General features: G+C 40.3%; 1 protein-coding gene across 1 annotated transcript; it reads right to left on the bottom strand.

Moving 5' to 3' along the window:
* Positions 1-322: 322 nt before the first annotated feature.
* tango2 (transport and golgi organization 2 homolog) lies at positions 323-19696 on the bottom strand. The gene is made up of 10 exons (XM_084551301.1): positions 19478-19696; positions 18959-19019; positions 18544-18666; positions 13380-13468; positions 10980-11099; positions 10634-10751; positions 2895-2962; positions 2452-2602; positions 1524-1628; positions 323-1075 (listed from the first exon to the last, which is right to left on the bottom strand). Exons 3-10 carry the CDS (start codon positions 18597-18599, stop codon positions 955-957), a joined length of 828 nt encoding a protein of 275 aa, XP_084407427.1. The 5' UTR covers positions 18600-18666; positions 18959-19019; positions 19478-19696; the 3' UTR covers positions 323-954.
* Between the last annotated feature and the right edge of the window lie 2495 nt (positions 19697-22191).

The following is a 22191-nucleotide window of genomic DNA, read 5'->3' as shown; positions in this document are numbered from 1 at the left end:
TGAATTTGTGAAAAGATTATTCACAAATGTGTGGATTCTGCTTTTAGTGGTATCTAAAGAGCTGAGTCTATTTTGAGTCTATTGTGTAATGAGGATAGTTTAAATTATATTTTCTTTCTCTTTTTTTTGTACACAACCTTCCCCAATTCATAAACCACTTAATATCTTTCTCCAAGTTATTGAGAATATTTTTACCTGTTGAGTAGTGTCTAATGAATCTAGTGAATTTATACAAGGCCACTGGAAAAAAAGATTCCTTGCTGCGTGTCTGCTTTCATAATGTTATAAAAAAAAAATGTGAGCATTTTGATACACTGTTTTTATTGTCAAATAGCTGTAAAATTTTCTACCATGGAAGAAGTCAGAGACCCAGAAACCAAATCTGAAGCTACTGTTGTTTAGGTTTGGAGTATTACTACTTCAATACCAACAACAGTGTTACAGTATTCAGAAACAGCAAATCAGATTACACATTCTCTTGGGAAATACTGGTGATCCCATGAACTCTCATGGGAAATTGTGCATAAAGTGTAAATCCACTCTATATCAAGGTTTTAAAGGTAAAAATCTGACTCCAGCAAGAATAAATTAGATTGCATCACGATGATCTTGTGGTTACCAGCAAACTGTACTAGATGAGAATTTTTCAAGCAACTCAACCTCACTGTTTTGAGATGTGTAGGTTAAATATTTTCCTCTACGGAAATATAAATGTCTTTGGCAATCTCCTTAAATTAGCACACATTTTCAAACGTTGCATTTTTAACTTAGACCTATAAGAAATACTTTATTACTGATGTGTATGAGGTGGCTAGTGGCTAGCTGAGAAAGTGAGGATGAGTCTTCATGGTCACGTAGCTGCTGAGGTAAAGTGCAGCCAAAGGAGGGAGATCGCGTGTAATTAAAGGTAAGGTGATGCGGAAAGGCACAGAGTGGGCTTCCTTCATCGTGTCTTCATGTCAGCAGTTTAAACTGGAAAGAACTGGTGCTCCATTTGCTTGTGACACCGTTGAGCATTGTGCGCTCTGTGAAGGTCACATTCTCTTCTGCATCTATCAGGATTATCGTATTGGTCCTGAATGAGCAGGGACATGGATGACACAAAAGACAAAAATGATCAAATATAAATATACATAATATGTACATTTGAAATGAATTTAGCAGGAGTAACAACACAGGCAACTTTTAGAATTTAAAGTCAAATCTGAGGTTTTTATCCAAAAATCCTTATCAAGAATGAGCAGGCAGTACCTTGCTAAATGATGGTTAGATGGCTTTGACAAAGACTGACACTTTGACCTTTTGGCTACAGGAAAAGGAGTCTCTGTGTCCACTAATCCACTATGCCATCATAATACAGATGATCCCCTTTCATTTCCTTGCTGTGCGGGATTGATTACACTGGGGATTTTTGTGTACCAACATTTCTCTGTTCTTTGTGAACCTCCAGCCTAGCACAGCTCTGTCAGTTACCACAGGTGGTAAGACAGGAAAGAGATTTGGCGTGGGTGGAAGACACTGACCTTGTTCCATAATGAGGGGTGCGGACACAAATGGCTGACAAGGCCTGGACTATTGGCGTGGTGTAACCATCACCCTGGCTCTCCTGAAGTGGATCAGGTGTGTTCCTGTTAAACAAAGCCATGATAGAATCTTTTGTCGCTTTTCAATACATCATTCTCTGTCGTACTGTCTGTGCAACACATTTAGGCCACAACAGTGTTCAAACAAATCCCATCCTGGAGTGATCCAGAAAATGCAACGATACGCATTCATATGTGTAGCGTATCAGGCTGTTTGGAAACTTTCTCTTTGCTCACTTGTCACCATACTGCTGAAAATATCCCAGGCAATAAAATGGGCCATGCAGTTGCTGAGTATTGATTCGTTAAAAAAAAAAAAAAAAAAAATATATATATATATATATATATATATATATATATATATATACACATATATATATACATATATATATACATATATACATATATATATACATATATATATACATATATATATACATATATACATACACACACACACACACACACACACACACACAAACTGCTAGTTTCCAAGCGAGCCTTATGAAGCGGAAGGAAAAACACAGAGAAGCAACACCATTAACTCAAGCATCTCTACCAGTTTTTGCCATAAAATAATGAAACAAATATAAAGTTTAAGTCCTTTGTATGGCATTATTTCTCCATTAAACAAATAATTTGGGGAAGTCTCGGCAAGTTGAACAATAACATCATGGTGATGACAGGACTCCAAGTTACCATGTTTGTCACTACATACTGTATCACTAGTAAATGTAGATGTCAAAGTCAACCTTGATTTGTCAGTTGTACTATATGTACAGGACATACAGAAGATTGCAATTAAGCTTCTTTCAGACCCACCATGAAAGTCACAAAAAGAAGACAAAGTAGAAAAAACGTCACTCACAGTTCCTCATTATTAAGGACGTTGAGCAGCTCCTGCACCAGTCCATCACTGGACAGCGACTGGTCATTGACAACATTGGTGAAGTGATGCTTGCCTTGCAGAAGTTTCTTCCATGGAGTATCCAGGAGTGAATTACTCAAGCCATAGATTCCTGTAGAGCAGCACAGGAAAAATACATGGAAAAACACAGCACATAAATCAATAAATAAATAAATACATTTTTTTCCAATTCATTTCAAAGCTGAACATATACACGTGTGTGTATAGTATTTACACACCATTAAGCTTGGTTGGTGTACCTTTGGCATGTCCTTTACTAAATAACACAGCGTGAGAGTAATATCAACACAGAAATGTCAAGCTAACGTGAACAGGTCATAGGCCGAGGAGAGGCAAATGTGAAATGAACGGTTTCTACAGCAACCATATTAAAAAACACAGACCTGGATTTAGAAGGATGGGTTCAGGACTGCCTCTGTTTCCATAGTAACACACAATGTCTTGTTTGGCTCTAGATGGGACACAGCAAGATGGAAAATTAGACATCGCCTTAAGCGATTTTTAAAGTTGTTGATGACCGATTATGACTGCTGTGTCAAGTATCATAAATACCAGAAATTAAAGATAATACAGCGAAGCGTCTTAGAGAAAACATGTAAAATGAGTGCTTAGTGTGAAAGAGAACATCCACAGAGCACCATACAGTAATTTTTAATGATTGATTTTCTTTGCAGTCGCGTAAAAAAAGGAATTAAGAAGCAATTTGAGGATGCAATTCAAATGGGAAAACACTGTAGCATAACTGCAGAATTTCAATGTTATCTTAATGGAGCAACTGGGCAACATTAAGGCTTCAAAATAAAAATCGTTGCTGCAAACATCTTTGACTACCACAAAACCATTTAGTTATGGTGTTCGATCTGTTAGCGAAGTCCTCAGTTAGAGGAAATTTATTCAGTCTGAAAAATCTATCCGACATCAAGGGCATCTGTCACAGCTTTAGCACAGGAGGGTGAATTATAAATTATGACCAAATCCTTTGAACAAGTGAGGGAATGATATTTTTTTAAAGTCAGTTTTATGACAGCCATTCCATTGGCATCAGTCAAATGTGGTGCAACACTGCTTCAACATCTGACCTGGAAAGTTTCCCAGTCAAGAGCTGGCAAGACAGGGGCAGAATATGGTGCCGGGCTTGAAGCTCTGTAACAAAATGTACTAAATAAAAGCCATAACACAAATCAGGTAAAGGACATGCACCACTGGTCTATTCAGAACCATACAACCCACAAACAATTCATTTCAAAGCTGAACATATTTGTCTAAAACTCAATAAGTTGATTTTAAAAAAATACTAACTGTCAGCTTTTTTGATAAAGGGTTCATCTGGTTCTGTTTTCGAGCAAACCAAACAGTTGGTTCCAGCTTTTCTCTGCTTTATTGCCTTGAATAGACTATCTTTGGCTTTTGAACTTTTGGTTGGACAAAAACCTCCAACAGCTAGGTGATGCCAAGCTGATTGGATCCATGTATTCAGGGATTCAAGGCGTCAAGGCTTTGATGCAAAATTCTGACCCTATCATGCACGTGCCTCAAGATCTATCAGACCAGGCTGCATTTTCTAATGTCCAGTTTTGGTGAGCCTGTTGCTCACCTTGATCTCTAACAACCAGTTGTTCAAAGCTGCAGTTTGAATCCACAGCCTTAGATTTTTGTTCTTGGCTGACAGGGGCAGAATCTGACCTGATCATCTGATATTGCAGCCCATCTGTTTGAACTGAAATGTCGGTTTGCTTCCCAGTTTTTAAGGTTGGACCTCACTTCCAACGATAAAATGCTTATTCTCAAATACCTTAGTCCAACAGAATCAGGGTTGATTGTCTATTATGTCAATCTAACAACAGTACATAAACAAAAAAATCAAGAGATGATGGGACAAGACTATTGCATTTCCATGTTAAACAGTAAAGTAGTGTGGTGGTGGATGGACTGATTAAAATGATCTGATCTCACCTGTTTTTTTTAATTTTATTTTTATCTTACTTCTTGCTTCATTATTTATACAGTGCTTTCCTCCGGGATAGATTTTCTTCTTTTTGACCTCGGCATAACTACAAAACACTGAGGGAATAACATGATGACACAGACTGACATGAGCAAACCTCACACACTGGGGCAGAGTTTTCTAAAGGCAGGAAAATACGTGTTCAAACTGCTGTGAGAGAATCCTCAAAGCTGTCGGTTGACATAACATGATCTCTCTGACAACAACAAATCCCGGGCCTTGATATAGTTTCTTGTTCCTAAGCTTCGTTGAACATTTTAAATAAACGGCTACTTTTTTTTTTTTTTGTGTTCCTATGGTTACTATGAACACAGACACATTGGCCAATGTTGACTCGGGCAGTAGCACCCCTCATACGAGCATGTACATAGCAGTTACTCAGTGGGAACCAGATGGGACTGCAACCTAAGGGGAAATGAAAGAGTCTGTAAAGCTTTTATTTGTTTTCAGTTATGTTGTGGGCAAATATAATGTCCAAAACACTATTCTGATCTTGGTATTGAGACCTGAACTTAACAATACCTGGCAGGCCGGGTGTCTGTGGATACACTTAGACTGTGATGTGCATTAAATTGACCGTGGTGGTAGCAGGTGGAGGGATTTGTAAAGAGATAGCTCAATTTCTGCTATTTGAAACTGGCTAGAATATTGAAAGTCCCATCAGGTGTGCTGTGGCTTGATTTGGGCTGAGATGAGGGAACAGCAGGAGGTCAGGACTACTGGGCAGACAGAGAACGAGGAGGGAAGAGTCAGAAGCAGGCTTTTTCAGATCTCAGTCAGAGAGGTAATCAGTATGCTGGCTGGGAGATGTTCTAATGAAGAGTCCTCTATACTGGGGCTGTAGAGCAGTTTCCCCATCGCCAGCTGTGGTGTAGTTGCCTGGAGATGGTTGGATAGGCTTTCAACATTAATGGCTCAGAATGTAGATGGGCACGTTGCTCGGGCTCATGGGTAATGACAACATGTACTCATGTCTGATCACACACTTCTGTGCAAGTACACACACACACGCAGAGATGAAAGACATGGAATGGAGGACAGAAAGTCTTGATTTTAGCCACACTACCGATGACAATCCCAGCCTGTTAGTCTGTCATCCACTTTGATCCAGAAGGGTTATCCAAAACAAGGCAGTTTCTATTTGATGTATCCTAATGTAACTTCTAATACTAATCTTGACATTTCCCCTAGTGCCACCATTGGCTTGACAACTGACTTCAAGATGTTTTTCTTAATAACCTTTGTGATCTGGTCACATTTCCTGTCAGCTTGAGGTCGTATTTTCACCTTATTCAATGAACTGCCTCATGACTAAGTACTTGTGAAGCTAGAATTACTGCTTCATGGTTGTATGCCTCTGACAACCAGTCAAGTTGCAGTTTATGTCTGTACAGAATCATATAAATCATATAAAGTGTTTTTGCAGAACTTTATAATGTTACATTCATGGCCAAAACACCAGTGACACAGGGACCTTTGAAAACCAAATTCTAATCTGTAAAAGTTCAAGAGGACACTTGTGTCAAATGTGATTAAATTCCCTCAAGGCTTTTCAGAGATATTGCCTTTGCATGGGACATAGTGTACATACAAACAGTGTAAAAACATAATGGCTTAGGCCACAGCTGTTGCCAGTGCAAAGGTAAGACCAACTGGCAATCTCCAGGTCTGAAAAATGAGCGCCAAAAACTGCAGTTCCTCAAATGGCAAGTGAAACCCCATAGACTATAGATTGTCCCATACACCAGTGGTTTTCGAAGTGGGGGCCGCCAGGGGGCACTAGGGGGGCCTCAGATAATTGGAGGGAAGAAAAAAATTGCAAAAATAATTATTTTTAATCATTATTGTAAAATATAATCGAATTGTTTTTTTTTAAATCATTTTCATAATATAATAAAATATAAAATAATATAATAATATTATAATATTATAATAATTTCGATATATTGAAATGTTACTTGCCATGCTCATCAGTTTGTGCCATTTATCAAGCTGCTTTGCCCCTCAAGCTAGTGTGTAGCTAGTGCAAAATGAACAGGTTTTTGACAAGAAAGAGACTGAAGGAACAGACCAACAGCCCTGCTGTGGAGGACAATGCTGCAAAAAAACCTACGAAACCTAAGGCCAACTAAAATCAGAAAATATGAGGCAGCACTTATGCTAAACAAATGTAATAGTTATTGAATAGTAAATAAAAGTAAGAAAAACCTTTCTAAAAATTGATGTTTCTTTACGTATTTTGTAGCATTGTCTGTAGGTTTGCAAAGGGGGTCCTCGGCCAGAAGCAAATGCTGTTTGGGGGGCCTTGGCATGGAAAAGTTCGGGAACCCCTGCCATACACGACAACTGTACAGGGGGTGAATTGTTATGCAACTCATCCCTTTAAATCCTATCAAAGACTAAGTAATGCCTAATTAAGGGTATGGGTGCCCTCACAGGTTGCTAGTTGACTTCCTAGGCATAATTTGCCCGCTTCACTCACGCTCCAGCTTCTTGCACATTTCTTAATTAGCCGAGAGTTAGGTGGAATCAAGCACTAACAAGACTGTGATGGCCGGCGCCCTCCTACTGTTCAGGAAAGCTATGTGTGACGTCAAGGAGGGTTCGTTCATCTTCATATACAATCAGTGGGCTTAACATTCTTCACCTTTACTTTGTGTTCAGTGCTTATTATTAAGGGTTAGCACTCTAACAAAGAAAACCTTTCATTGTACGATAGAAACGATTTAGTGGGATGCAGTTTTCCTGTCTAATAAAAAGAAAAATCTAACCCCATTTTAACAACTACAAAGCCAAAATCAACACTATTTAGATTTCTGTGGCAACTTTTAGACACCTGGATTCACTCCGTGAATAATGCAGTGTGTGATCCACTGCTAATACTATTCAGGACAAACCCATGTTCTGTTCTACTCTAAGAGAATGTGATTTCTTACAAGGGCTTAGAAAAAGAACAAGTACTTTAAAATGTTGAGAGTACAACCACCCCTGAAATCTGTGTATCTACTACACCGCTGTGTTTCTTTTTCAGGTCGACCAAGTGCCAAGAATCACAACACATGGTCTGAGGCATTAAGGCTGAACCACTTTCTAGTTGTTTTTATAAAACAGCCACACTGGAAATGCAGTGAAGGAGGCACTTCTTTGCAGGCAAACATCAGAAGAGGTTCCTCATTAAAATGGATAATCTCTGGGCATCGACTTTAAAGCCAAGACTGACTTAAAGTGGGATCAAAAACCAAAGCTATAGAAAAGTCAGATGAAATGCTGGATATGGGGCCTAGAGAGCATCACGCTGAGAATATTCGAGATCATTTTAAATAAATATGGGATTAAGTCCACAACAGGGATGGCTTGGTAGAATCTTCCGGGAACTGCAAGGCTGCCACTGACCAAATTACTCATATACAACTCAATTCGACAAGGTCATATATATTTAGTTAAGGTGGTAATGGCGAAGCATTACAATTACAACAAAGCAACATATAGATTATGGCCAGACTGAAATATTCTCCATATGAACTGTACAACCTTTCTCTCGAACGCATCTCAGTTCTTGACAAGTGTACAAACCTTGTCAAGAACTAAGGACAGAGATTGCTTAAAAATTGCAGGCACGTGTCTCCCACCGACACTACCATGATAACTCATTTCTCTGGTTAGAGATGGATGAGCAATCCTCTAACTGTAATACAGAGCTTCTCTCCTTCCACCGGATGTAGTTATTGATTCAGAAACTAAATACCTTATTTCCTCACTGTTGCTGGACACACTCTAGTGGAAAACAAATAGGCTGTTAATGATGGGGTTTATTAAAAAAAAATGATGGCTTGCTTTTTGTCATCTGTGTCATCTCTATCTTTGTGAACATGGCTCCCTTCAGAGCGGAATCTGAGGGGAGAAAACATATGCCGTACTTTCACACTTTAAGGCTCTGTTGATGATTTCAGCCCCAGATGACAGGCCATTCAAAGCGGAAGACTTAAGGCCTTATCGCAACATAAACACGCTGTATCTTTCACTTTGCTGCTGTCTCATGCGCGTGGCGTGGTGCCTTATTCTTTCATTAAAGATGAATGCTACCGAGGCAGTGCAGCCGCAGCTATCACTCCTGGTTTTAACAAGGGCATTTGCATATACTGACAGCTTCAACCTAACAAGAAGCAACAGCTAAGCCATCGAGGCGCAGGTATGTGTTTAGTCCTGTGCGAAAGGGGAAATCGAAGGCTGAAATGATTGTGGATTGAAGCTACAACTAGATGATATTTTATGGAGACACACCTGGGACCTTTGGAAGTGTGCATGTGTCTTTGGAATCTGAGATAATTGCATTTCACTCAGCTGAACTCAGTCTGCTTAACTCTTCACATGATTAAGTGTTGGGCATACTAGTTAGATTTGCGTTATATTGGGGGATTTAAAGGGTTTGGAGAGTAATGTCTTCTTTTAGCCTTCCGTAAACCCAAAATCTGATGGCAAATATGTATGGGTTATGTATGCGACGGTAAAAGGTTTGAGACAAAAGTTAACATCAAATAGCAAATTAGCACAGCATCTGTCCAAACCTGACTCAGGCTTAGGTTCACAGCCAAGCACCATTTCACATCAAAGTGGCTTCTTTGATTAAAGGTTGTCCTGGATGCTCCTAATGCTAAGTCACAGTGTAATATCAGTGGCTCTGTCCTGCTCCTTATTGGATTTGGGGAAATTTTCATTCCTGCAGCCCGCAACTATCAGAGACAGCCCTATGTTCAGCAAACACTGGCTGGTTGTCAAGTAAAAGGTTTTTCTCTTGTAGCATAAAAAATGAAAGCCTTTGAAAATTTGAAGAGCAAAGCGTGAATGGAACCTCTTTCTTGCTTGTTCAAGTGTGTAAGATCAGCAGCCAAACACACTTATGTTAAAAACATCGTTAATTTCTCCTTATCTTATTTATAACATTTATAAAAACTAGTGTGACTCTGCAATGAAAGAACAAAAGATCTCTTTGTTTTGATTCCTTCTGCTTGGATCAGACGATGCTAACCTTTTGTCTGTAGCTTTAGCCTCAGTCTGTTAGAATTATACCATGCATGTAGCCAGGAAGCCTATATTTAAGACCAGTTACAAGGTGAGCAGGGTGAATGAGCAGGGTACCTCTGTCCTATTGTTTCAATAAACTGCCTCTTATCTATCATACTGGATGTGGGCAAAATGATAAGCTGGCATTACAATTTCAAAAATTATGATGTAAATCTAAATTTATCACTTTAACTTTCAGGCGGACATCCTGCTTGGAGCAGTATTAATAGGATACACTGATCACGACACCAAACTCCACTGTGGAAATCCTTATTTTTTTCTTTCTCCCCCGTGAGTGATACATTATAGAAGGAATGTGTGTTACAGCTGAACCTCCTACCTCTCCCTGTCAGAAACTGAGACCCATTTCCATACCCATTGTGTATAGGGGTCTCTGACTTGACAGCTATCTCAGTGTGCCCTGATCCCACTTTGATTCTTCCCTCTTTACCGGGTCACTAAATTCAGTCAGGCTGGTGAAGCAGAATAAAAGAAAAACCCGTCATTATATTTAACGCCATCTAAATTTTCTTTGTCTAAAGCCCTGAAATATGAACAGACGTTCTTTTAGAATTTTGATCCAGGCTCGTTCAAAACTCAGCATCTGAGATTTCTTTTAACTTCTGCCCGCTTAGCACTCCCAAGATAAAGACGCCGGTTTTATTCCACAGTAAAGCCAAAGCTCACAGGAACAGAGTTACAGCCCATTCTCTGAGTTTCTGAAAAACCTTTAGTGAGCAGGATTCTCCCACTGTCTTTGAAGTGAGACTAGAAGAAGTTACACTATAAGAAGTCCTAATGTAATAAAGAACTTGTGTTAATACGCAACAACTTTAGATGGCCATATTATGTTTTTTTTGGGGTTTTTTTTGCACAATATGCTTTGAATTGGATTACACACAGGGTGAATCTGCTTACTGGAAAACAAGTGTTTGTTTTAACAGCCAAATCTCACTGTAAACGTTCTCATAATGTATACATGTATGTACAACTTTGACAGCTTTATTAGGGGATGAACCACACACCCTGGTGGATTTCATTACACCTTTAACTCACTTAAACTCTGCTGTGATGAGGTTGAAGCCGTTGTACAGGTGGCCTTCTGTTGACACCTTCTTCAGGTAGCAGTAGCTGTCTAGATCCTTTTCCATAAGGTAGTTAGACACTAGAAATCCTGCACGTCAGCAAAGATAAAAGCCTAGTTGTTAATAAATACATACAAATACATTTCGTTCATATGCATCTTAAAAGGTGTAGCTAGGTCAACAACAATTGTTATTTTATTATGAAGAAAATTGTTATAGTGTAAAAAATTTATAGGAGAACATTTTTTACAGAAGAAAATGTTTTTGTTACAAAAAGCATTTTATCTTTGACTTGTGACTTTTTCATGCCGGCCCACCTCTTCCTTGTGCATCGGGGTTAGGACGTCCTTCCATGTAGTTGGTGATGGCAGCCAACTTTCCCCTCTTGCTGATCCCCAGCCATGATCCCCCTTCCTTTCCATTTTCCAGGTCCAGGCCTGATAAAAACAAAAGCAGTATAAAGCTTATCAAACACAACTCCAGTGTGTATCAGACCTCAGAGGAAGACCCTAACTGCAGCTAATAGTTCAGTTACGGTTTACATTGGTTATTAAATCATTTACTGCTACAATTATGTACATTTCTTGAAAGAACTGTGTAATTTCTCTCTAATTATATTGCAATCAAAATAGGGTTTTATTGACAGACTGTAAATTGATAAATGTAATTAACTTATAGTGCTTTAGTCGTAATAGAGCAGGTTAACAGTGCGTGTAAAGATGTGAAATTTATTTACAGGCAAGCCAACATTTTAATTACATTTAAGAAAAAAAAAATCCTTTGACAAATGACTAATCAGTGAATATTTGGATTTGGATTATGTAAAAATTCGACATTTCTTTTAACATATAAAACTGTGTTGCCAAACATTGACCTTTATCTCACAGTTCATCTCTTTCTTTTTTTTATACAACACTAAGGGCCTGTCCACACGGAAACGCAAAAACGCAGAAGTTTTGCATCGTTTTGGCCGATCGTCCACACGTATCCTGTAAACGCATAGCCCTAAAACGCACTTTTCTGACAACGGGTCCCAGGGTGGAGAAATTCGCAAACGCACCTCTTGCGTTTCTGTGTAGACAGACAGAAACGGAGAAAACGATGATGTAGCCTTCCACCTCCCGCGAGACGTCTCATAACAACATCAACAACAATGGCGGACTACATGCTAGTTTTCCTGCTGGAGAAGATATTGAGCCTATTAGGGTTACTAGGGCAAAATATCATGCTCCTGTGCCACCACGCTGAGCAAAAAAGGCGATTTGTAAACAGCGCTCAAGATTTGTGCGCATGCTCCGCCTCTTCCTCTCCGTTTTTGGTGAATTTCTGAAACTGAAACAGCGCCACCTATAGGCCTGGAATAGGAAGTAGCGTTTTCGGTCGTGCTGAAACGGATCTGTGTGGACGCGGATATTTCTTGAAACGATGCCATCGAAAACGGAGAGGGAAAAGATCGTTTTCGTACGTGTGGACGTGGCCTAAAAGTCTTCAGCAAGGTTCACTGTCAGCCTGCAAACTTTGAAGCAAAAGAATTCTAAAAGGCAAATAAAAACCCCCAACTTAAACTAGCCTACATTAAGATGCATCTAAACACAAAAATGAATAAGTCACTTCGTCCGAACACATCTCAAATTAGAGCAACAATAAAAAGAATATACCCCTCAATATGTTTTTAATTTAGACAACCTTCATGTATAGCGTTAGCAGTAATTAAATAAATCCAGTACATCAGTAAATTAATTTTTTTCTTTCCACATTCCTCTTCTTCAATTGACACAGATAAGGTGGGGCCCTGCTAGTCTGCTGCACTTCCTGGTAATCAATAAAGACAGGTCCACTTATACTGACAGTGACCAAGAGAGCCTAACGGCCTTGTTCCTCTGAGGGTGGATGGAAAGCACGCCTGATCCCACAGGGAGCTATAGCTTACTTCCCTTCTCGTCATGCTATGTCTCCTTCAGGGCCCAGCCGATGCCCTCAACCCACACGCTTGCCCCCCCTTCCCAGCCCCACAGATAAGGCAGAGCCATTTATTTCTGTCACATCGCATAAAAACAGCCATCAATTAAGGGCCCACTAGTGGAGTCCTGACCCCTCTATTACAGAGGGGAGAGGAGACTGATGAACAACGAGGCTATCTCTGTGCTTCCTCCTCCAGCAGCAACAAAAGGATGATTGATTTCCTCTGCTCGGCTATAATGTGTATTGGACACCAGTCAATTAAATATAGTTTACTGTGGGTGGGGATGTTTTGGGCTGAAGAGCGAGAGGATTGGATACTGGGGTGATGGAGGCAGATTTTTTTTCTTGATTTTTGAAACCTATTTAGCCTTGAATGTGTGAATGAATGTAAATGCATGGCTGCATTTAAGTGATCTCACTTAAATGTAGGTTAAATGAATAGACTATATGCAACAAATGAGTATATGGGGTATGACTTTTAGATGCCACTTTAATCAAGTGACAATCTTGCAGGCTGAAAAAAATGAAGCTATGGCAGGATGGCCAAAAACTGCAGTTCCTCAAATGACCACCTGAGGCTTATGCATAATTAAGTGTGCCTCATTTAATATTTATGTATCATTTCTGGAAGCAGGAAGTGATTCATTCTTTTATGTAACTATTTACACTTATTTATAAGTATTGCCTATAAGTATTATAAGTACTGAAGTGCCTGGTGGTGATGCAGGCTTATAGTGTCAAATGTACAGACTTACCGCTGAGGATCTCACTGTTGTTCCCCCAGAAGTCTGCAGCTTTGGATGGCCTGTTGTACAACTCATCTCTGTTTGCAGCCAAAATTAGCCTGAAGAGACAGAAAGAAACCAAGAAGCTGTTTTGTTATTCTTGATCATTTGGCGAGTCTCACTCATTTTGTGTCATTTCAGAAAAATGTAACCTTCTGCACTGCTGCTTGTCAGGTAATCACTTGACTGTAATTTGCAGAGTGCCCAATCATTAAATATCAAACATTCCTCCAGTAAAAAGAAAAAGAAAAAAAGAATGAGCTGGTTTGTCACGGAGAAAGGTTTTCAAGCTTAATAAAAAATAAGATGAGACCAGGAGCCTTCAAGAACCGTATCTCATTTTAGAAATTAGCTGAACGGGAAGCAGAGGATACAAAAAGGAGGCTGCAAGGAGGAGGCTGTGCTTTGATGATGACCAAAGAAGACACGATCAAAAGGAATGTGGCAGAGAAAAGAACAAATCAAGTCAATAAAGAAGTTACAGACAACCCGTCTGAGCAGAGAGCAAGTAAAGTGAAAAAAAGAACTTGAGATGCAGCCTCGTCCAAGAGCTTTTTAGAATGTGGTTTTTCACTTGTTGTATATGACTTTGAACTAGTTTTCTATTTATCTCTCCCCATTTATAACCAGGCTTCAATTGTAGAGGTATGTGCACACATATATCTAAAACATCTCCTCTGGATTAAAGACCACAGTCATAAAATACAATGGGTTTTCTGTCTTTAAAAATGTCACTGTGTAAATATCAGATTGCCTAACTGAAGGCCATTGCTGTCAGACAGCTACTTATTGTAGAATATATCAAAGGGTTATAACAATTTGAAATAACATTTTACATCTCATCATCTCATCTCCATTTCATTCTGCAAAGCCGAATAGGCCTGCTACATCCAAGTAACCTCTGCAGGTGTTTTATTGCATTCTAGATGAGTTTTTATTGCCAAAGCACGGCAAACGTTTACAGCCGCAAACGAGAGCAGACGGCCCAAGCAAGAGTGTGATCTGATTTAAAATAAATACCCTTGAATGTGAACTCTAATGTCTGAGACAGGCTGTCTGTCACTTAAGCACGGCACGACAATTTTTGACCTGTACTATTATTACACGGAAAGGAAGTGAGTAATGATGCCATTATGTTCACGCAAATGAAAAACAAAAGTTTCTGCCCGTCTTTCCTAACAGCTCTATTGTGTGGCAAGTAAACGTAGCATGACTTAGTGGCTGCATATCCTCAGCATCCAATCCCCAGCTGCACACAACTTCATCCAGCTCATCTCTCTTATTCAGCAGTTGTAAAAAAAACAAACAGTCCCTTGCTCAGAGGGAGATGTAACCTCTCATTTGCACCATGTGACATTTGCAAACATGAATTAGCATTTTACCAGAGAATCATATTGTTTTCTTTATGTGTACCTCACCAGTTGTACCTTTATAGAATATGAGTCAAATACGCTTTATGCAAACTACCCAGGCCAGAAAAAAAAATCTATTGACCTCTACAACAGCTGTATGTTCCTTCTAAGCTTGGCAATGGTCCTCCTATTAATCTTTCAGGATGGGGAGCATGGATCTTGTTAAGAGCTAACAAATAAACCAAACTGACCTAATAGGGGTCGACCTTGGAGTCTCAAAGGCTAATGACGCGCTGTTCCCATGGCGTCGTCTGAGCCACCACTGTTCCTGAAAACAAAGCTAACACTAATGATGCTGCACAGGAGAGAGCATCTGCTATCGGATCCTGAGGGGAAAATCCCATGCAAGCGGCTCGAATCACAGCAACCGCCAGCCAGCTGCATCGTGTAGGAGGGACCGTGAGGAGCAGATAGGTACCATGGCTCATCAGCATTCAGACCGGATTTTCTCCCATTGGACAAACACAGCTTGTGGACATGTGTTTAAGAATATTTGTGATTCCCGCAAGAATCGTTTCTTCGCAATTTCTTGAAGCTGTGGCTGACATATTGACATTTCATCTGTCGTAGAGCATTTATTCAGAAAAAAATTGTTTTGTAATGTAATAATGATAGATTTTATTTTTATGGCGCCTTTGAGGTCACCCAAGGTCGCCTAACAGAGACTAAAAACATATTAAAACAACAAGCAAAAACAACAAACAGAGGACAGGGAGGGTGGTGCAGGGCAAGAAGCAGGGTCCAAATATAAGCCAATTTTTACAGATAAGGTTTGAGTTGTGATTTGAATGATGAGATGGAGTCTGACTGTCGCATGTGAGGGGGGAGGGAGTTCCAGAGTCTAAGTGCTGAGCAGCTGAAGGCGCGGACACCCGTGGTGCTGAGGCGTGAGGTAGGGATGGTGTGGAGTCCAGCAGAGGTTGAGCGAAGGGTGCGTGAGGGGGTATACTCCTGGAGGAGGTCAGACAGGTAAGTGGGGGCCAGATTGTGAAGGGCTTTGTAGGTTAGAAGGAGGTTCTTGTATTGGATGCGGTATTGTACAGGGAGAGATGAGAACAGGGGTGATGTGATCAGATGGTTTTGTGCGGGTGATGATCCAATGTAGCTCTGAATTCTATGAAATTTGCAGCAGGTATTTCTTAACCGCAGGAAATGGTCTAGGGGACATTTATTGACAAAAATCTTGTGCAGATGTTGACAGAATTTCACAGGACACAACAATTTACCAGTAGTCTGGAGGCAGTAATAGTCAGAATTCATAGGATTCATCATCTGGGCATCAGAGTTTCAGTCAAAAGACATATTAAAGCAAGTCCAGAAATGTCAAGCATGTGGTGGTTTTAGATCAAATATCAGGGTATCAACATTGGTAGGATTTATCCTCTGGGGATAATGAATGCCTGAACAAAATCTTATGGAGATCTATTCAATGCATGTTGATTTATTATATACTTTATATACTGCAGTAGTCTGAGCCCAACATTGGCAGGAATCAGAATAAATCCTTTCAAAGAGCTTTCCTCTTGAGCTAGTGTTGGGCCACAGTCTCAGCTTGCTTACAAAATCCTTACAAACCGTAAACAGACATGTCATCATTTAGATTGTCACGAGAGACATCGTGCTCCTAAGGGGATAAACAACTTCATCCTCAACGCCGCAAAGTCTGTATGAAAGACTGGCAGTGTGCTGTTCATTACTCCATCACTTTCATCTCTCTGGGTGCAATGTATGCAGCAGCCTCTATGGACTGCTTCTGGAGCCGTTGATACTTAAATGACACTGACACTGACTAGTCTATAATATCTACATGTCAGCATCACATTACGAGGCTGCTTAGTTGATTGTGGCACTGCTTTTGTTCTGAGCAGCTGAAAACAATAAAAAACAACAGTGAAGGCTAGAAAATGAGTTTCAAAATACAGAAATCTCAGCATGTGGGTAATCAGTGAGTCATTTGTGCTGAACATGAACCCATTTAACTCCCGCAGATAGATTCCTGTCATTTTGTGCTTTGGGGGTTTAATAATTGGATTTAAAAAATAAAAAAATAAAACTTAAATCTTGCCTTGAACCCTGTTTAGTATGCTGAGCGTTCCTTTTGATTTACGCATCGCTGTCACACAAGATGACTACTTTACAACTAGCAGTCTATAAATAGCACAGACAGAGCAGCATTAGGACACAGTACGTTTCACCTTTCCCCAGGTTCAGGTTTGAGTCAGTACTCATAACACACCTCTGTTGTGATCTCCTTAGGCTGGGTCAGACTCCCAGAGGGAAGGACGGAGATGGACTATGGCCTGGCAGAGAGATCTCTCTTGAGCACTAGGGGATTATAATAAGCTGGGGCACCATAACTCACATTGACTGGGTGTAGTGCAGCAGTTTGTGCTGCCCACTGAAAGAAGCTAGCATGCACTGCCGGGTAGGGCACATGGAGGTTGCTTTCAGTGCTTTAACAAAAACGGTACATTTTGAGCAAAAGTCTTACTTTTTATGAGGCATACTGGACATTTGAACTCCAGGTTATAGTAGCATCAGTGTCAAGATTTTAGATTTCATTTTAAAGGGACTCTAGCTGCATGTTTAGACACTTCACTGAGTGTTTAAGAAGTCTGTGCTCAGTAAAATACCCGACAGCACAATAAAGCGGCATAAAAGAGAAATGTCACATCTACACAATTCCCCCAAAAGTAGAGCCATGTTGAGTATTTTCCAGAAAAAACGTTGCACAACACGACTTCATAACAGTGACCCACATTGTTTTACATTTGCTGCTTGACATTTATGAGGTTAGCAGATTATTTAAAGTCACATTTCTTAAGCTGCTCTATGCGTATGCTGTTAAGCAAAAAATAAATAAAAAACTCTACCACTAACTGTATACAGTTAAGTTTACAGTTCTTCGTGTGACTGTGTCCTCCGTATGCAAACATTTGTTTTAAGATTTTAACATATTTGGTTAGAATTTTGTAGCACCATATTTTGATGCACCTAGGAATTCTAGTAAGTCACTACTTCTGTCATATAACTTGAGGTAAATCTGTTGAAAACTGTTCAAGTCTCACTGTATGTTTTCACCTCAACTGTACCTGCACTGATCAGGCATAGCATTATGGCCACCTTCCTAGCATGTGTAGGTCTCCCTTGTGCCTCCAAAACACTTGTGACTCATCAAGAGAATCAACATGGGCCTTCTGAGGGTGTCCTGTGGTGTCTGGCAACAGAATGTTGTTAGTGGGGGCCTTTGGGTCCTATGGGTTGAGGAGAGGCTTCTATGGATCAGGTTTGTTGCAGTGCATCTTACAGACATTTGATCAGTTTAGGGTCTAGTGGTCTAGTGAATTTGGAGGCCAGGTCAACATCTTGTGCTGTTTTTCATGTTTTTTAAGTTGTTCCTAAACCGTTTGTGTGTGTGTGCCTGTGTCAGGCTGCATACTACTGGGGATTGCTCCTGCCATCAAGGAATGGCATTGCTATGGGGTGGGGGTGCCTGGTCTGGTCTAGGTGGGTGGTACATGTCTAAGCAACATCCTCATGTATGCCATGTCCAAAAGTTTCCCAGCAGAACATTGTATTGTCACAAGATGGTCAGTGTTGTTTACTTCTCCTGTCAGTGGTTTTAATGTTGTGGCTGATTGGTGTAGCTGCAAGTGTGATTATGGTCAGTGCATCTGCATGTAAAACGTTTCATAATAACTTTAAAGATTTAAGGGTTGTACCTGTAGGCATTTTTGGATGCAGGCCGAGGGTCAAACTTGAAGAAAATTATACACATGGATGCACTTTGGATCGATGACAGGAGTTTCACTCAGTCCACATCTGCCTTCAAATCTTAGTCATATCTGGCAAGGAGAAGTAACAGGAAAAAGAAATGAATGAGCATCAGAGGATAGTGTTGAAAGACCATGTCGAAAGACCATGTGTCATACGGGGCCTGGTTACTGCAGAAAAAAAGACGGGAAATGGAAAAAAAATCACAGGAAGATCAAGATGGGTGTGTTCAAATTGTGCAATACTATGCAGACTGAGATAACAGCTGCTAAATGGTAAGATCACAGTGCCTATGCAGTATGTCCGGGTCTTTAAGATCAAAATAAACATTTTTCCCTTGTCAGTAATTATGTCAGTACTTACACGGTGTGCTTGGCTGTAGGTCAGAAAAATTGGCGACCCAGAGTGCATGCTGTGTGGATCCCTGTGAACATGACACATGGTCAATAATGACATAGCATCGCAGGGGTTTGTTATCTTTATCATTCTGTTCCAGTGAGAGCAAAGGTAGCAATTAAGCAACAGTACTCAGCACGACCACGAATCACAATGCCATTTAACAGCATGCTAGGTAGGCTAATAACATGACACACCTAACTTGATAGGTATAGACCACTGTAACTACATTTACAGTCTAATAACACTATCTCATTTGTATTTGAGAGCTCAAATGACCTAGCCTAATGGCATATAAACAGCTGTATGGAGCTAGTAACAAACAACAACTTGCTTGACAGACCAAATACTGGTTCAGTGACATTTGTTTAGTTGTAGGGCTAGTTTCAGCACAAGTTAACTGAACCGATGACAAGCTAACGTTAGCATCGTAAGAGTCAACAACGTAACCATGACAGCAAGACAACCCCAAAAAACTTTAGCTACCTAAACTCAGATGTACGCAACACAACAGGAAGCAAATAATGTTTGTTTGGATAATTGTTTTCCGGCTGCCTTCAACACTGCTTACTGCTGTCTCCTCTCACTCGCTGTTGACAAGGAAAAGGAAGCGTTCACAAAGAGTGAGCTCGATTTGTGTCTCCAGTCGATTTTAAAAGCCTTTACAGTGGCAATTCCTTGTGAGTTGTCCTAAACTCCACCCAACTTTGTAGTTTAAATACACAAAACGAGTGCACTCCCAACAGGGCTCAGACGCTCGTCCTGATTGGTCTCTTTACGAGCAACTACCAATCTCGCTGTAAACAGAAAGAATCAAGTTTCCGGTTTCTAATAGTTATATTCAAAATAAAGGTATTGCCATACCGACATGTTCATTATTTCAAATAGACGAAGGATGTGTCTTAATCGAAAGAAAACTGTCTATATTTTTACACTTAATTAGCTTATCGCTTTGCTACATATACACTCTTAAGTATATGTTCGATATATCGTGCCTTATCGGCTTTCCCTCAAGTGTTTTTTAGCTTTGACAACTTTTATTTTGAAATAATTTGCACTTCCTGACTTCTTTTTATTTGTGCTAACTTCAACAATGCCATAGTACATGTATAATATCATAACAATAGATGGGCCAAATCTGGAGAAATACAAAACGGAGCAGGAAAATTAAATAAAACAAACTAAAATAATCTACACATAACTGATATTTATATGTGCAACTCATTAATATTCCATATGTGATGTATTTGAATCGGTGCTTTAATGATCTTATTGCACGACATGTACTGCACTGATAAATGGAAACAAATTAAAGTAATGAATTGAGGGAATTACTTCAGTGAGGACTCTTCAGATTAACCACCCAATAATCAATCAGCAGTTTCCTCCAATACAGTGCGAGTGGTAATGGGGCGGAGACACACGCCGTGACGGACAGCATCCAGCACTGTTGTGGATGAGAGGGATAAAGGCTGCACTGCCTTTCATACCACACAACGTCGCAGTCACTTATAAGTAATTATTAACGCCAGTGGCTTCGACTAGGCCTATAAGTAGTAACTTTTAAATCACTTAGGGTTATTTCTTTTTGTGCATGTGGCGCTTGACTGAAGGAAAGCGCAAACCTTGCAACTACAACAAGAGATCTGCGCGATCCTGAGAGTAGCGGGTTCTCCCTGCAGCAGCCAAGTTGCATGCAGAAACAACGGCGTTTCAGCTGAGGCTCGGAGTACTGCTCATCATCACACCGGGGAGTCCCTTCGCCTGCGAGGACAAGGAGGAACAGGAGAAACTGAGGTAATAGCAATGCGGCTCTTTGCTTGCGGTGATTATCCTCCAACGCCAAGTTTTAGCCTGTACCATTACAACTCAAGAGGAGGAGCAGGGTGTGACAAGAAATGCAATGACAACAACGTAACGATCGTGTCAATTAATGCTTGAATAGCGGAAAATAAACCGCAGGGTTCTTCCTCACAGGGGGATGAGCAGGTGTTCAGATGAAGCATACTGATTAGGACTCGCAGACCCGATGTGTTAAAGCCTTTAATTATCACGCTGTTGTTAAATAGTCTGTGATTTTATGATGGCAGAAGCGGCAAGAAGATTCACTGCTGCAGACAAATACTTTAGAAAACATATGTGCGTGTGTAGCTCTCATCGCTAAGGATGCAGTCAAGAGGCAGCGAGCCGCAACGAGCTGTCAATCATCTCATCCTTACTACTCCATTGTTGTGCCCCTCCTGTTTGTGAGTGAGTTACCATGGAGAGTCTTCCGGTTTCTCTCCTCTAATGACCTTATGGGGAGAAGTGGCTGCTGTCAGTGGCTGGACTGATGGTGGTGTTGGGTTAATAGGGCTGCAGGCTTCGAAACCTGAGCACAGGTCATTAAGAAGCAGCAAATGAAGTTCTCAGATGGCTTTGATTGCTCCTTGTCAGCTTTTTTTTTCTTTTTTCTCCACACAAGGCTTGCATCTAATGACCCCAGGACGTGGTAGAATGCAATTAAAGCACTTAACTGTGAACAATTAATTTGCTTTCACATGTGCTTGAGTGTGAATGGGCCACATACAAGCATTTGAGAGTCTGAGCTCACACCGTGTGGCAAGAGGCTTCTGATTACATTTTAACAGTTGAGTTTAGAGCAGGAAAGCAGCGCAGTTGCAGGACTGAAATGTTACATTTTGATATAGCAAGTCAAAATTTTTTAACCTTAACACAATTTGGAGCACGGTGGGCCACATTTATACTCCTCGGAGCATGAAGAAGGTTAGCACCCAGATGCCATATTGCTGTAGGGACAACTTTTTATAATGATGATCTTAGTGGTACTTTATACTGCCTCATATTGTCGATTAAAATTCTCAGTGGCCTGAGTCATGGTATGCATATAAAAGAAGGCTAAAATGAAGGCAGTGCTGTAGTTTCTTGAAAGCGTTTGACCACTCATCCAAGTGGTGTCATGGTATCGAGTTTTTAACATTTTCTGTAATCCTGTTTGGTTTCTCTTGCATTTCCTTTTTCTATTTTGAAAGGTTCTTCCTAGGTGTTTTGTGTCTTGCCCTGTTCACATACTTCGGTCCAGCTCTCCATGGTTCTTTGGTTTTCTGCGTTTTGTCTTTTTGGTTTTTGGGTTGGATTGACCTGCCTCTCTTTGCAGCACTTTCTGTTACACTCATCATAAGTCCTTGTTAAACTAAACA

This window comes from Chelon labrosus, assembly GCF_963514085.1.
Source record: "Chelon labrosus genome assembly, chromosome: 9".
In the NCBI taxonomy this organism is placed as follows: Eukaryota; Metazoa; Chordata; class Actinopteri; order Mugiliformes; family Mugilidae; genus Chelon; species Chelon labrosus.
This window is presented reverse-complemented; position numbering and strand designations above follow the sequence as displayed.